The sequence below is a fragment of the Carcharodon carcharias genome, chromosome 1 (assembly GCF_017639515.1).
Source record: "Carcharodon carcharias isolate sCarCar2 chromosome 1, sCarCar2.pri, whole genome shotgun sequence".
In the NCBI taxonomy this organism is placed as follows: Eukaryota; Metazoa; Chordata; class Chondrichthyes; order Lamniformes; family Lamnidae; genus Carcharodon; species Carcharodon carcharias.
Genome location: NC_054467.1, coordinates 198,604,853 through 198,620,828, shown reverse-complemented (window position 1 = coordinate 198,620,828; position 15,976 = coordinate 198,604,853). Strand labels below are relative to the sequence as shown.

At 42.9% G+C, this 15,976-nt stretch overlaps 1 protein-coding gene across 1 annotated transcript in view; it reads right to left on the bottom strand.

Moving 5' to 3' along the window:
- The window catches only part of creb3l3l (cAMP responsive element binding protein 3-like 3 like), a 35,942-nt gene that overhangs the window by 12,951 nt on the left and 7,015 nt on the right, over positions 1-15,976 (bottom strand). The window contains exons 4-8 of the mRNA XM_041195136.1: positions 14,636-14,751; positions 12,793-12,885; positions 8,536-8,642; positions 8,021-8,089; positions 818-902 (exon numbers count right to left, since the gene is read on the bottom strand). Coding sequence (XP_041051070.1) covers positions 818-902; positions 8,021-8,089; positions 8,536-8,642; positions 12,793-12,885; positions 14,636-14,751 — 470 coding nt within the window. The remainder of the gene's footprint in view (positions 1-817; positions 903-8,020; positions 8,090-8,535; positions 8,643-12,792; positions 12,886-14,635; positions 14,752-15,976) is intronic.

The following is a 15,976-nucleotide window of genomic DNA, read 5'->3' as shown; positions in this document are numbered from 1 at the left end:
GCCATGTTTGCCTGCATAAGAGTGACCGCATTTCAGGTGAAACTCAGCAGAATTTTTCCGATGGTGGGGTTTCCCATCCCAGGAATGGTGGCCATGCTAGGACTTAAAGTAGTCCAGAGTCAAAATGTCAGAGCCAGGATGCAGGTAAATGCCAGGAGTGTCGCAGCAGGGACAGGAGAGGGGGCCGGATGCTAGAGTGGAGGGTTGGGGGGGGGCAATATTGGGGGGTTCGTGATTTGAAGGGCAGGCTAGGAGTGACCACCGGGGGGCAGGGGGGGTGTATATCTTGGGAGGTTGGCGGGGGCTCCTGATATTAAAAGGGGGCCAGGGTCAGTAATGAAGGCTCTCCCCGACCCAATCTAGGGCCTGAATAGACTTAACTGCTGGGTTTACCCTAATTGCCAAATCCCACCAGTCAACTGCAAAATTGAAGCCAAAGAGGGATGCAGCCATTAAGGGCCTCAACAGGAGTATGGGCAGGACTTTGGCCTCACCTGCCTCTCATAATATTGCAGCAGGTCAAGGGTGGACAGGGTGGGAGGGCAGCAGGAAGGCCAATCTGGAATTGTACAGCACCCCCACCTCATGCCTGCAAACCCTGCAGTGGGGGGTCTGTAAAATTCTAACTATTGTGTAAATCTCTCACAGAGATTTTGTTGCCTTTAAACAGCATGACACTGCAAGTATTATAATAATTAAACAACCTTACCTTGCAGTATATTTACATATTAAGCCACTGAGAGAGCAAAATAACATTGTTAATCTCATCCCAGACACATTTGACATATAATTTAACTGTTTGATAGCTTATTCTTACCATTATGCAAGTACTGATGTTAGCATTTTTGGTGGTGGTTTGCTTGACCAACGCTTGCAGCTTCCTCAACTGTTCAATTAGAGACCTATAACAAAATAAATTAAAAATCAAGTTTTGATTTTTATATTATAATAAGATAGGTGGGAGGGATAAGAATAGAAAGTTATTCTAATATTGCTGAAAAAAAAGACATGTCTAAGCTTTTTGTCTTGCACTCATCAGGACACTAGCAAGAATATGAATATAAGGGGAAAACAACAATTTATAAGGTGTGTGAAGAGAGTGCTGATTGGTTGGCAAGTGGTGTTGCCATGGAGAATGCACCACTTCTGGTGTGATAGTTAACTGCCAAGCATTGTTTGAAATGTAAACCAGGCAGCTTGACCCTGATTGGTCAAAACATTGCCCTGGCCAATACTCAAGTTCTGAACTACCATATGGTACTGACAGTATTGGTGGAAGTGACCATCGCACAGTCCTTGTGGTGTTGAAGTTGCTTCATGACATTGGCATTGAGGATACCCTCCATCGTTTTGTGTGGCACTACCACCGTATTAAATGAGGTAGCTTTCGAATAGCTTTAGCAACTCAAGACTGGGCAACCAAGAGGCGCTGCGAATCATAAGCAAAAGAGGAACTGTACTCAACAACAATCTGTAACCTCATGGGCCAGCATATCCCCCCCTTGACCGTTACCACCAAGTCAGGGGATCAACTCTGGTTCAATGAATTATGCAGGCGGTCAGGAGCAGCCCCAAGCATATCTAAAAATGTAAAGCTACAACACAGGAGTATCTGCTTGTCAAACAGCATAAGTAGCAAGTGATAGACAGAGCTAAGCGATTGTACAACCAATGGATCTGATCTAAACTCTGCAGTCCTGCCACATCCAGTTGTGAATGATGGTGGACAATTAAACAACTCACTGGAGGGGGAAGCTCCACAAATATCCCCATCCTCAATGATGGAGGAGCACAGAACATCAGTGCAAAAGATAAGGCTGAAGCATTTGCTACAATCTTCAGCCAGAAGTGCCGAGTGGATGATCCATCTCAGCCTCCACCGGGGAGCCCCAGCATCACAGATGCCAGTCTTCAGCCAATTCGATTCACTCCACATGACATCAGAAATGGCTGAAGGCACTGGAACTGCAAAGGTTATGGGCCCTGATAACATTCCAGCAATAGTACTGAAGATTTGTGCTCCAGTGCTTGGCATGCCCCTAGCCAAGCTGTTCCAGTACAGCTACAACACTGGCATCTACCAGGCTATGTGGAAAATTGCCCAGGTATGTCCTGTATATAAATAGCAGGACAAATACAACCCGGCCAATTACCCAGGTTATTGCCCCATCAGTCTACTCTCCATCAGTAAAGTAATGGAAGGGGTCATCAACAGTGCTATCAAGCAATACTTGCTTAGCAATAACCTGCTCACTGATGCCCAGTTTAGGTTCCGCCAGAGCCATTCAACTCCTGATCTCATTACAGTCTTGGTTCAAACATGGACAAAAGAGCTGACCACCCAAGGTGAGGTGAGAGTGACTGCCCTTGACATCAAGACAGCAATTGACGGAGTGAGGCATCAAGGAGCCCTAGCAAAACTGGAGTCAATGGGAATCGTGGGGAAAATTCTCCGCTGGTTGGAGTCATACCAAGCACAAAGGAAGATGGTTGTGGTTGTTGGAGGTCAATCATCTCAGTTTCAGGGCATCACTGCAGGAATTCTTCAGGGTGGTGTCCTAGGTCCAACCATCTTCAGCTGCTTCATCAATGACCTTCCTTCCACCATAAAGTAACATTCGCACTACACAAGTGCCAGGCAATGACCATCTCCAACACAACCATTGCCCCTTGACATTCAATGGCATTACCATCACTGAATCCCCCATTATCAACATTCCGGGGGTTACCATTGACCAGAAACTGAACTGGACTAGCCATATAAATACTGTGGCTACACGAGCAGGTCAGAGGCTAGGAATCCTGCAGCGAGTAACTCACTTCCTGACTCCCCAGGGCCTGTAAACATCTACAAGGCACAAGTCAGGAGTGTGATGGAATACTCTCCACTTGCCTGGATGAGTGCAGCTCCAACAACACAAGAAGCTTAGCACCATACAGGACAAAGCAGCCTGCTTGATTGGCATCCCTTCCACAAACATTCACTCCCTCCACCACCAACATACAAGTTACAGCAGCGTGTACCATCTACAAGATGCACTGCAGGAACTCACCAAGCCTCCTTAGACAGCACCTTCCAAACCCACGACCTCTACGATCTAGAAGGGTAAGAGCAGCAGACAGGTGGGAACACCACCAGCTGGAAGTTCCCTTCCAAGCCATTTACCATCCTGACTTGGAAATATATCACTGTTCCTTCACTGTCGCCAAGTGAAAATCCTGGAACTCCCTTCCTAACAGCACTGTGGGCATACATACATACATACACCACATGGATTGCAGCGTTTCAAGAAGGCAGCTCACCATCACCTTCTCAAGGGCAATTAGGGATGGGCAATAAGTAAATGCCTAGCCAGTGACGCCCACATCCCATGAATGAACAAAACACTCTCGCTGTGGCCTCACCAATGCCCTGTATAATTGTAGCGAGACTTCCTTCCTTTTAGACTTCAATCCCTTTGCAATAAGCATCAAATTCCGTTTGCCCTCTTAATGACTTGCTGCATCGGCATGCTGACTTGTGGTTCATGTAAAGGACATTCTGGTGCCTCTGTACGGCGCACCCTGCAGTCTCTCTCCATTTAATTAATACTCTACTTTTCTATTCTCCCTGCCAAAGTGGTTAGTTCATATTTTCATTTGGTAGTCCAGAACTTGAGTATTGCTGAAAAAAGACATTTTGTCAAAGCTTTTCATCTTGCACTCATCAGGACAATCACAAGAATATCAATGTCAGGGGAAGCAACAGCTTTATACTGTATGAGAAGAGAATGCTGATTGATTGGCAAATGAGTGCTGATTGGTAGAGATGTCAGGAAGATATAATAATTTCCATAATATTATTGGAATTTATTGTAAGATAGAGTAATAGTGGGATGTGTCTATGTGTGTGCGTGTGTGAGACTTGAAATAGAGGCAGCTAGTCTGGATGCTTTGATGTAAGAAGAGAAGTTAGGTTTAAAACGTTAATTAGGTAAACATGGGGAAGTTTAAGAATGTGAAGTGTAAAGGGAACATTTGTACTTTTAAACAAACCAAATTGGTTTTAATTCAAAGGAGGGTGTGTAATGTATCCCCAGCCAGCAGAAGTAGTAAGAAATGGTGTATTTATTTATTTTTCCCAAAGATTACTGGTGGAATTGGTACTATGATAGATTTTTTAATGAGTAGAGAGGTAAAGTTCAAAAGACATAATGAAACAATGGGTACTTGCATTCAATGGGGAAAACATGTATAAAGGAGCGAAGGCTGTGTGTGTAAGGGAAGGCAGTTTACAATCCAACAAATGTGAAAAAGCCTGCAGCCTGTATGTACCAAACTGCTGACTCCAGGGACTGAAATTAGGAGAGCTCACTTTAAATCCGACTATTCAGGGTATCAGGTATCGTTTACATTGTTTGGGTTTTTAAAAATCTATGTGTCTTACTGTTGCCTTAACAAAAATGTAACTGGGAGTTAAATTAATTAGGGGATTTAGAAGTTATTATAGTAGTAATTTATAGAAATATGTATGTGCTTACAATATTTTATTTTATTAATAAATGTTTAATTTAGTTTTATAAAAGCCTCAAAGACTCAGTGGTCTTATTACTGAATTAGCAGCAGTGTGTACCATCTACAAGGTGCACTGCAGGAATTCACCAAGGCTCCTTAGACAGCACCATCCAAACCCATGACCACTACCACCTAGAAGGACAAGGGCAGCAGATAGATGGGAACACCACTACCTGGAGGTTCCCCACCAAGTCACTCACCATCCTGACTTGGAAATATATCACTGTTCCTTCACTGTTGCTGGGTCAAAATCCTGGAACTCCCTGTCTAACAGCACTGTGGATGTACCTACACCACATGGAGTGCAGGAGTTCAAGGTGGCAGCTCACCATCATCTTCTCAAGGGCAACTAGGGATGGGCAATAAATGCTGGCCCGGCCAGCAAAGCCCACATCCCGTGGATGAATTTTTAAAAATTCAAAGCCCGCATCTCGAAATATACAAATTGAAAATTAGTTGTGACAGTTGTTTCAAGTTTCCCTCTGGGATTTGAACAGTTCAGCATTTACCATCTGCTGTGTCATAACAGAAGCGTTGCCATGGAGAATGCACCAGTTAATAGTGACTGACAGTTAACTGCCAAGTTTGAAATTTAAATCAGGCAGCTTGACTCTGATTGTTTAAGGCATCGTCCTGAGGAATGAATCAGGGAATGGCTATCACTTATTTTGTTTAGCTGAAACATGTGCAATATGTGTGCATATTATTTCTGTCTGCAAAGAACAGGGCCTGTGTATTAATATACGTAGCTTCCAATACACACAAATGTGCCACACTGTGTATTAATCAAGACTCTCTTCCCATGCCGAATAAAGTTGTTGCTTCCCCGATATTGGTATGCTTGCGATTGTCCTGACGAGTGCAAGATGAAAAGCCTCGACAAAATGCCTTTTTTCAGCAAAACACATATTCATATTTTCCCGCATTATACTCCTACTGCCAACTTTTGTCCCTGTGCAAACTCTTTATATCCACCTCGCAACTTACTTTCTTACCTATCTTCATATCATAAGCAAATTTGGCTACAATACAGTTGGCCCCATCAAAGTAATTAATATGAATCATAAATAGTCGAGTCCCCAGCACTGATCGCTATGGCACTTCATAAGTTACAGTTTGCCAAACTGAAAATGACCCATTTATTCCAACCCTCTTGATTCCTGTTAGTTAGCCAGTCCTCTATCCATGCTAATATATTAAATCATCACAATAAGCTCTTATCTTTTGTAGTAACCTTTTACATGATGCCTTATCGAATGCCTTTTGGAAATCCAAATATACTACGACCAGGATTATTAGGATAAAGGTGTTTCCCTTCCCGTCATCCAAAGATGTGACAGAGAATGCATGCCCACTACCATTAGCTGCCCCACAGGCATTTAACGCTCCAATAAATGTCAATTGGTTGAGGCAGGACTTATACCCCTCACTTGGGAAGATAACCCACCTCTGAGAGCTGCCAGCCAATCTGATTGCCCAGCAGCTCTCTAGTCCCAGCAGAGCCAGAAGCTGCAGTGGAAGGACTGGGACTGTAAGCAGTCCCCAAGGTCGGAGTCCAGGACCAGGTAAGTGTGGAGGGCTCAGGGTTGGGAGGTGAGTGAGGTGAGGTGAGGCCGAGGGGTTGGGCAGAGAGAGGTGGGGGGTGTTGGTGGAGAGGCCAGGGTGGGGGGGAAACACCCGCAGGAGCCAGACCTCGAGGAGGGGGGCACCTGATTTTGAAAGGAGGCTGTTGATGGAGGTGTCCACCTCATTCTTGCCTGAGGCCTGAGCAAGGTCACTTCCAGGGTGACCAACTGCTCCACTGCTCCTGAACTCCTACCGCCAGCCTGAAAATTGAGGCTGGGCAGGAAATGCCACTTAAGTGGTCTTAAAGGGCTCAACTGGGGAAGGATGGGCAGGTGGGTGGGCCAGCCAGCCTAGGCCTCGCCTGTTCCACAGTAAAATTGCAGAGAGGTTGAGGCGGTTGGGAGCCCAGTGGGAAAGCCATCCGAGGAAACCCAACGGTGAGGAACATAAAATCCTGCCCTACAACTACTCGTTCCCCTTTATCCACTCCGCTTGTTACGTCCTCAAAGAACTCTAATAAATTTGTCAAATGTGATTTCCTTTTCACAAAACCATATTGACTCTGCCTAATATTTGATTTTCTAAATGTCCTGCTACTACCTATTTAATAATGGCTTTGAGCATTTTCTCAATGACAGATGTTAGGCTAACTGGCCTATAGTTTCCTGCTTTCTGTCTCCCTCCTCTCTTTATCAGAGGTGCTGCATTTGCGCTTCCGGAAGATTACAACCAATGCATCCATTGTCTCTGCAGCCACTTCTTTTAAGACCCTAGGATTCAAGCCACAAGGCCCAGGGGACTTGTCTGCTTTAAGTCCCGTAAGTATTCCCGTTACTGTTTCTCTGGTGATAGTGACTGCTCCAAGTTCCTCCCTCCCTTTTCCTCTTGATTTTCACCTATTCTTGGGATGCTTTTTGTGTCTTCTACTGTGAAGGCGGATACAAAATACTTGTCCAAAGTCACTGCCATTTCCTTGTTTCCCATTATTAATTCCCCAGTCTCAACCTCTAAGAAATGCTCACTTTAGCTACTCTTTTCCTTCCTGTACACTTGTAGAAATTTTTACTGTCTTTTTTATATTTCTTGGCAGCTTTCTCTCATACTCCAATTTCTCCCTTTTTGATATTTTTTTAAAAAGTCATTCTTTGCTGGTTTCTAAATCTTTCCCAAATTTCTGCCCTATCACTGAACTTCACTGCAGTGCACACCTTTTCTTTCAATTTTATACCATCCTTAACTTCCTTAGTTAGCTATAGATGTTGATCCTTCTGGTAGAGTCTTTCTTCCTAAATAGAATATATCTTTATTGAGTGTTATGAAATATCTCCTTAAATATCTCCCAATTCAACTCCAGTGACTTATGTTTTAACCTATTTTCCCAGCCCACTTTAGTGAACTCTGTCTTCATGCCCTTATAATTGCCTTGAAATTTAAGAAATGCTTGAAACTGACACTAGGTGGCTGCCAGCAATTGGAAAAATAAATAATTCACAGCACTCATACGCTTTACTTTTATGGACCTACATTTCTCATACAGGCATCACGTACAAGGGGTAACAAAATGGAAACAGGAACCAGGATAAAAATGCTCGATGGAAGTAATTTCAGGCAGTTTATGAAGGGGCTCAACTGCCCTTAGATTCCCTCAGATTTCATTCTGCTGCTTTGTCCTGTTATCCCCTCAATGCCAATTACTATCTTCTTCTAATTTTATTTTTAAAGAAAGCCTAATTTCTCTGGCCAAGGTAAAGAATACTAGTGCTGTGAATTATTTATTTTTCCAATTGCTGGCAACCACCTAGTGTCAGTTTCAAGCATTTCAATGTTAGGTATAGCGCAAATAAACATTGCATTTACAAATATATCAATATCTTAATCTTATCTGCATGGTGCTACATACATGTTTTGGTTTTCAAGGCGCTGCACCTTCCTCTGCAGTTCCTGGTTTTGGACGGTGCATGCTACAACTCTAGAATGCAAAGAAACCACAAGAATTATATTAGAATACCCACAAATGAAAGAATAGTCACGATACAAGTTTGTAATCAGAAACTAAGAAATCTGTTCAAGGAGCAGTAACAAGTTGAAATTTATGTATATTTCCTGCAAATAATAAACACTAATTTTAAAACCATGCAATAAATTATGACTTGTGAACCTTAATAATGAAACAACGAAGCAGTTATACTGTACAGAATGCTATCACCTGCATGACCATAAGTTGGAGTGTAATTAATACAATGGTCTAATTCTTTTCATATTCATTGGCAATAGGCACACAAAGATACAAAAACATTTCAAAATTCTCTGAACAACTTACAGACACATCATTTAATCTAACCAAAAAGACTGTTACTCAAGGTGTTAGTTTTTAAAAATCAGTTTCTAGTAGGCACAATATTTGTTCAGTCGTACCTACTCTCCAGCCCATCAATGTAATTCTTCTTCTTTTTGCGACTCTCCTGAGCTGACTGTTTGTTTCTAATCTTTCTTCTGATTCTTTTCAAAGCTCGTTCCTCTGACTGCAACAAGAATTGAATGAAAGTTTGCGAAATAGACTACGTTGTTTTATCCACTAATTTAGATAACTTTAGACAATTTCATTGCTAGAAGCTATCATTAAAGAAGTTATAGCAGGGCACTCAGATAAATTCAAGGTAATCAGGCAGAACCAACATGGCTTTGTGAAAGGGAAATCATGTTTAACCAATTTATTGGAGTCCTTTAAAGAAGTAACATGTGCTATGGATAAAGGGGAACCAGTAGATGTACTGTATTTCTTTTTTCAAAAGACATTTGATGAGGTGCCATATCAAAGGTAATTGCGAAAAATAAAAACTCATGGTGTACAGGGTAACATATTGGTACGGATAGAAGATTGGTTAGCTAACACGAAACAGAGAGTAGGCATAAATGGGTAATTTTCTGGTTGGCAGGATGTATTGAGTGCTATGCCACAGGGATCTGTGCTGGGGCCTCAACTCTTTACAATTTATATAAATGATTTGGATGAAGGAACTAAAGATATGGTTGCTAAATTTGCTGATGACACGAAGATGGGTAGGAAAGTAAGTTATGAAGAGGATATACAGAGGCTACAAAAGGATATAGAAAAATTAGGTAAGGTGTGTGGGCAAAGATCTGGCAAATCCAGTATAATGTGGGAAAAGGCAAAATTGTCCATTTTGGCAGGAAGAATGAAAAAGAAACATATTATCTGAATGATGAGAGATTGCAGAGCTCTGAAATGCAGAGGGGTCTGGGTCACAAAAGGTTAGTATGCAGGTACAGCAAGTAATTAGGAAAGCTAATATAATTTTATAGTTTATTGCAAGGGGAATTAAATACCAGAGTAGGGAGGTCATGCTTCAGTTATACAGGGCATTGGTGAGGCCACATCTGGAGTACTGTGTATAGTACTGGTCTCCTTATTTAAGGAAGGATGTTAATGCGTTGGAAGCTGTTCAGAGGTTTACTGGACTAATATTTGGAATGGGCAGGTTGTTTTATGCAAAAAGGTTGGACAGGTTATGCTTGTGCCTGCTGGAGTTTACAAGAGTAAGAGGCGACTTGATTGAAACATACAGGGCAGAATATTGCCGTCGGTGTGCGTGGGCAGGCTGGACGTGCTGACGCATAAAATGACGCGAGATGACATTGGGCATGCGTCCCGATACCATCTCGCCTCATTTCAATATTGCGTTCAGTGGGCTTTTAAGGCCATTAAGAAAGCAATTAACCCTATTAACAATGCTGCCCGGGCAGGTGAAAAGCCCAAGTGGCCTTCGCGTTTTCCAGGAAACCTCATCGACGGGCAGGATGAGTTTTCCTGAAGGTTTTATAAAATGAATAAATAAATTTTGTAAACTTCATAAACATGTCCCAGCTCATGTGACATTGTCACATGAGAGGACATGTTTAAATAATTTTTTACTTTATTATTCAAAAACTTTTATTATCCATATAATCGCCCTGAGGCAATTCCGTGCCTCAGGGAGATTGCTGCGCTCTCCCTCCTCTCCTGGCCTGCAGAGAGCACTACCAGCCGTGTGTTACGCAGCCGATTGTGGGCGGCGATTGGCTCTGTGCCTGCCCTTGCCCACTCCCTCACAGCCCACCCGCCATAGGAAAGATTCTACCCGTAAGATCCTGGGGAGAGTTGACAGGGTGGGTGTGGAAAGGACGTTTCCTCTTGTGAGAAAATCTACAAATAGGCATCATCCATTTAAGATAGAGATGAGGAGAAAGTTTTTCTCCCAGAAGGTTGTGAGTCTTTGGAATTCGCTTCCTCAAAAGGTGGCAGAAGCAGAGTCTTTGAATATTATTAAGGCAGTGGCAGGTAGATTCTTGACAAGCAAGGGGGTGAAAGGTTATCGGGGGTAGGCAGGAACGTGAAGCTGAGGTTACATTCAGATCAGCCATGATCTTATTGAATGGTGGAGCAGGCTCGAAGGGCCAAGTGGCCTATTCCTGCTCCAAATTCTTATGTTCGTATTTTCAGAGTTATTCCTTCCATGAAACAATTTAAGGCACTGTCTCATCCACCAAACTAAAAGGCACTTCCTTTTCATTTCAACTCAACACAAAGTAGCTGGAATCTGTTGGACCAATCAGTTGGACCACAGGTAAGTGGATAGTGTTAATCTGTCCCCTTCACCACATGCACGGGTCCACCCATGTTCAAGGCCCACAGTAAGCCTAAAGGGATAGATATGAGACCTGTTCCCAGGCCTCTATCAACATCACTCTTGAATGAGCTGTTAGAAGCATGCCAGAAGGGCTGAATTCAATTTTCTCTCCTCCTCAATGCCTGCAGGTAAAGTATCTGGAGTGGGTGCTAGGTAAAAAAGGCTAACATTGGAAAATTGCCATTGTAGGATGTTGAATAATGTTTTCACTGTCCATCTCTGCATTGCTGCATGTTAATGCCCTAGCACACTGCATGGTTCCAGCATTGTAAACCTTTACCTGAAAGTGAAAAAGGATTTGTTTCGGTTTAACTTTTACCCCTTATCAAGAAGTGAGGTGGTAATTTGATGCAGACTGATTGTAAAATTTAGCATCTCAGATCATTTAATCCAACTTTCAGTTCAACAAGTTGGAAGCTTTAGAACATAGGAAAGCAGAGATGGCCATTCAGCCCTTAAGAATATCCCTCCATTCAATTAGTTCCTGGCTGATAGGTATCTACACTCCATTTATCCATCTTGGTCCCATATCTCTTCATATCCTTAACTAACAAAAACCTATTCATCACAGTTTTGAAATAGTCAGTTGAATTGCTGCTTTGTGGTAGTTCATTTCCTTTACTATTGCTGAACACTTTACACCCACTCAGGACTTCAAGGACAAAAACTCAATCTAGATGAATAACTCACCCTCAGTTAAAAGGTAATAAATGCTATAACTGAATAGTACAATTTCTCAGGCAGTTATTTAACAAAAGTAGAAATGAATTGTAAAGCTGTGTCCTGGATGAATTAGTGAGAGCTCAACAGAAGGTTAGAAATGATAACAATGCTCCATTCATTACATTCCTGTCAACATGAAACTTATTATCATTAGACATTTGGCTATTAATGGTCAAAAGTTCAAGTGTGTAATATTTTAAACAGAAAACATATCAAGAGGGAGATGGTGGTGTAGTGGTAAGGTAATTGGATAGTATTTTAGAGACCCAGACTAATGCTCTGGGGTCATGGGTTCAAATCCCAACATGGCAGCTGGTAGAATTTAAATTCAATTAATAAATCTGGAATTGAAAACCAGTCTCAGTAATGGTGACCGTGAAACTGTCATTGATTGTTGTAAAAACCATTTTGTTCACTAATATCCTTAAGGGAAAGAAATCTGTCATTCTTACCTGGTCAATGTTGTTCTTGGCTCTTAAATACCCTCTGAAATGCCTAGCAAACTACTCAGCTGTGACAATTAGGGTTGGGCAAAAAATGCTGGCCTTGCCAGCAACACCCATATACCATGGAAAGGATAAAAATAAATACTGAACAACACAGTATACTAATGCACTAAGGCACTGGAGAAGTATCACCAGTGGTGCCTTTGCAAGATCCTCCACAGCCACGAGCCTGAAAGGCAGTCCAACAGCAGTGTTCTCAACCAAGCCAACTTGTAGAGCATCGAGGTGCTAATCACTCAAAACCAGCTCCATTGGTTGGGACATGTTGTTCCTATGCCTGTCACCAGATCCCGAAGCAACTGTTCCATTCGGAACTCTCCATGACATGGGACTTCCAAGAGGACAGTGGAAGCACTTTAGGGATGTCTTCAAAGATGTCCTCTTGAAGTGGTCAAACATCTCTGGTGACTCATAGCAGACCCTGGCTTCGACTGACTAAAATAGAGAAGGCTCATTTGGGAAGGCAGCAAACACATCGAGACACTTCATTGGGAATGTGCAGAAGCAAGGCTTTGGAGGAAGTGCACAACTCTCCAAATAACCCATCTACCCAACCCCTCAAGCACCACATGCCCTGCATGTGGCAGAGTCTTCAGGTCGCGCATTGGATTTATCAGCCATCTCAGCACCCTTCGAACCAGAGTGGAAGCAACTCACCCTCGATCCAGGCAGACTGCCTAAGGAGGGGGGGCTAATTCAAAAAATATTTGAATTCTCTCTCTTCAGTAGGTAAACCACAATGAAGTTGCTCTGACCTTTGTGAGGGGTAGGTTTGTAGGTAACTCCACACCATCTTTGGCTAAAAGTCTTCTTTCTTCATCAGTCAAGACCAGTTCATCAAAGCAAAGCTGGAAAAAAGAAACAGGAAAATGTTATGAGATCATGTCTGACACACTTCAACCAAATGTTTCTGATGAATGAAAACATATTTCTGACAATTTACAAGTGCATCACATCAGCATTTCCAGCGTGTGGATACATGGTGCAGGATCTTCTGGTTGGTGAGCGGGGGCGGGGCCTGCTTGCCGATGCAGGGTGATGTCAGGTGGAACTCCCGACGTCACCCCACATCATTTCAATTTTCAGGTCGGTGGGGGTGTAGCCGAGTCAGCTACGCACCCGCCAACCTGTTAATGGCCTATTGAGGCCATTGAAAAGTAATTAAGGTCGTTAATGGACCTGCCCGTCCAACCTTAAGGTTGGCGGGCAGGCCGGGAGTCCAGGCGGGCTTCAGAAAAAGCATGAAACCTCTTCCACGGGCGGGATGAGGTCTCATGAGGGTATTTAAATCTTTAAGAAAGGTTTCAGTAAAACTTATGGACATGTCCCAACTCATGTGACAGTGTAACATGAGGGGGCATGGCAGCGAAATTTTTTTTAACATGTTTAATGAAAGTTTTAAATCAGAGCTGATCTCCCTGAGGCAGCACTTAGCCTCATGGAGATCTGTGCGCTCTTTCGCGCGTATGACATAAAATGGCGGCGTGCTCCCAATTGGAGGCGCACCTGCCTGCTCCCGCACTCCCCCTCCCCCCAAACGGGGGAAAAATTTTTCCCATGGGATTTTGGGGCAACATTAGGGCTGGTGTTTGCAGCCAGAAAACTCAAGGATGCCAGGAATGCGAGATGCTGCCAAGTTTAACAGCAGGACCTCAGTAGTATTTTTTAAAATTCAAAAGGCTCCCAAAATCCAAGGAACAGAGTCTTATTTAATTATAATTATCTCTTCAGACTGGGTTACTCAGACATATCCAAACACAATTGGATGTTAGGTACGATTGTAGCTAGTTTGGGTGAGTTCCAAAAATTCACCAATATAACCGACTGACCTTCAAGCTGATCCCCAGCAACTCTGCACAGCTCAGAGAATTTCAAATTGCAGTAAGAAACAGTAGCATTTTATCACAAAGAAATCGTCTGCTACTCTACTCAATTGCCTCGACCAGTCACTCTTGGCTGAATTCATTTTTAATTTTATTCTACACCATGCACACTCTCAAACTACATCATTTCTGTAGAGTTGATCAGGAGGCCTGTTCCCAGACCTCAGTCACTCTTGAAAGAGCTACCAAGACTTCCAGCCTGTGCACTGCCATCATCCTATAAAGACAACTTGTTTCCAACGTGTCTATAGTGCTACTTCATTTATGCCGTATGTACACAACAGCAGGCGAAGTATGCCTCTATTATCCCATTCACGTATTGATGCAATACACTGTGCTACACAATGCTACAATAAAAAAAATGATAGTTTGCATCTCACCACAACCTGGACTGGTGGAGATGAAGATTCACTTGAAACACTATTTCTTTGAGTGGATAAAATTAAATTAAAATACCAGGACAAGCAAACAGAGCACTTTTCAACAACGCCCTATAATCACACTGTACAGCTTTCATCTCTTTTCAGAGGACTTGGCCACCTCATTGATGAGCTGTATATTGCATAATGTCTGGAAGTGGGGATAGAAAATCACGTACCTTGTTTTCATAAAGATCCACAACACTTCTGTACTCCCACCCAAAAAAAATGCTTTCTTTACATAAATCTGAATCCAAAGTATGTATTTGTGAAAATGAACATAGACATTCCCTTACTTGATTTGCTTTACGCTTTTGCTGCAGATCTTCAATGGTGAGGGTCACAAGGCCAGTGCTTTCTTCCGCAGGAATAACTTGTGGGTTTTCAGTCAAAAAATCAGGTTCCCAGTCTTCTATGATGAAAAAGATTGACGCTCGCTATGTTAAAAAATTGTTACACACTAAATAAACACTAATTGAATAACCTGATAAATAGAAGGACAATGACAAAATTGAAAACTTCTAGAGAAAAAAAATATTTTGCACGGGTGAGGGGTGGCGGGGGAACAGGCAGGAAGATTTTAGCAGGTTGAAATCCAAAGACTGCTCATTACTTGAACCCTTCTCCCATGAGAAGGGAGGGAGACTAGACAGTATTCCGCCAGGCTGAACATAAATTGCTAACACTTAACAGATTATCCTTGTTTCTTCATTCTTTCATGAAACATGGATGTCGCTAGCTTTTGTTGCCCATCCCTAATTTCCCTCAAGAAGGGGGCAGTGAGCAGCTTCCTTGAAGTGCTGCAGTTAATCTGGTGTGGTTATTCCCACAATGCTGTTAGGAAGGAAGTTCCAGGATTTTGACCCAGTGACAGTGATGGAGCAATGAGTTCCAAGTCAGTCTGGTGTGGATTGGAGGGGAACTAGCAGGTGGTAGTGGTCTCATGCACCTGCTGCTCTTGTCCTTCTAGATGGTAATGGTCGTGGGTTTGGAAGATGCTGACAAAGGAGCCTTGGTGAGTTGCTGCAGTGCATCTTGTGGATGGTACACACTGTTGCGACTGTGTGTCGGTAGTGGAGGGCTTGGATGTTTAAGTTGGTGGATGGGGTGTCGATCAAGCGGACTGCTTTGTCCAGGAAGATGTTGAGCTTCTTGAGTGTTGTTGGAGCTGCACTCATCCAGGCAAGTGAAGAGTATTTCATCACAGTCCTGACTTGTGTCTTGTCAATAGTGGACAGACTTGGCAGAATCAGGAGATGTGTTACCTGCTGCAGAATTCCCAGCCTCTGACTTACTTTGGTTGTTACAATATTTATATGGTTGGTCCAGTTCAGTTTTCTGGTCAATGGTAACTGCCAGGATGTTGATATTGGGGGATTCAGTGAAGGTATTGCTGTTAAATGTCAAGGGAAATAGTTAAGATTCTCTCTTGCTGGAGATGGTCATTGTCTAGTACTTGTGTGGCACGAATCATTCTTGCCACTTATCAGCCCAAGCTTGAACGTTGGCCAGGACTTGCTGCATTTAGACATGGACTGCTTCAGTATCTGAGGAGTGGTGAATGGTACTGACAATTGTGCAAACATCAATGAACATCCCCACTTCTGCTCTTATGATGAAGGGAAGGTACATGGTAG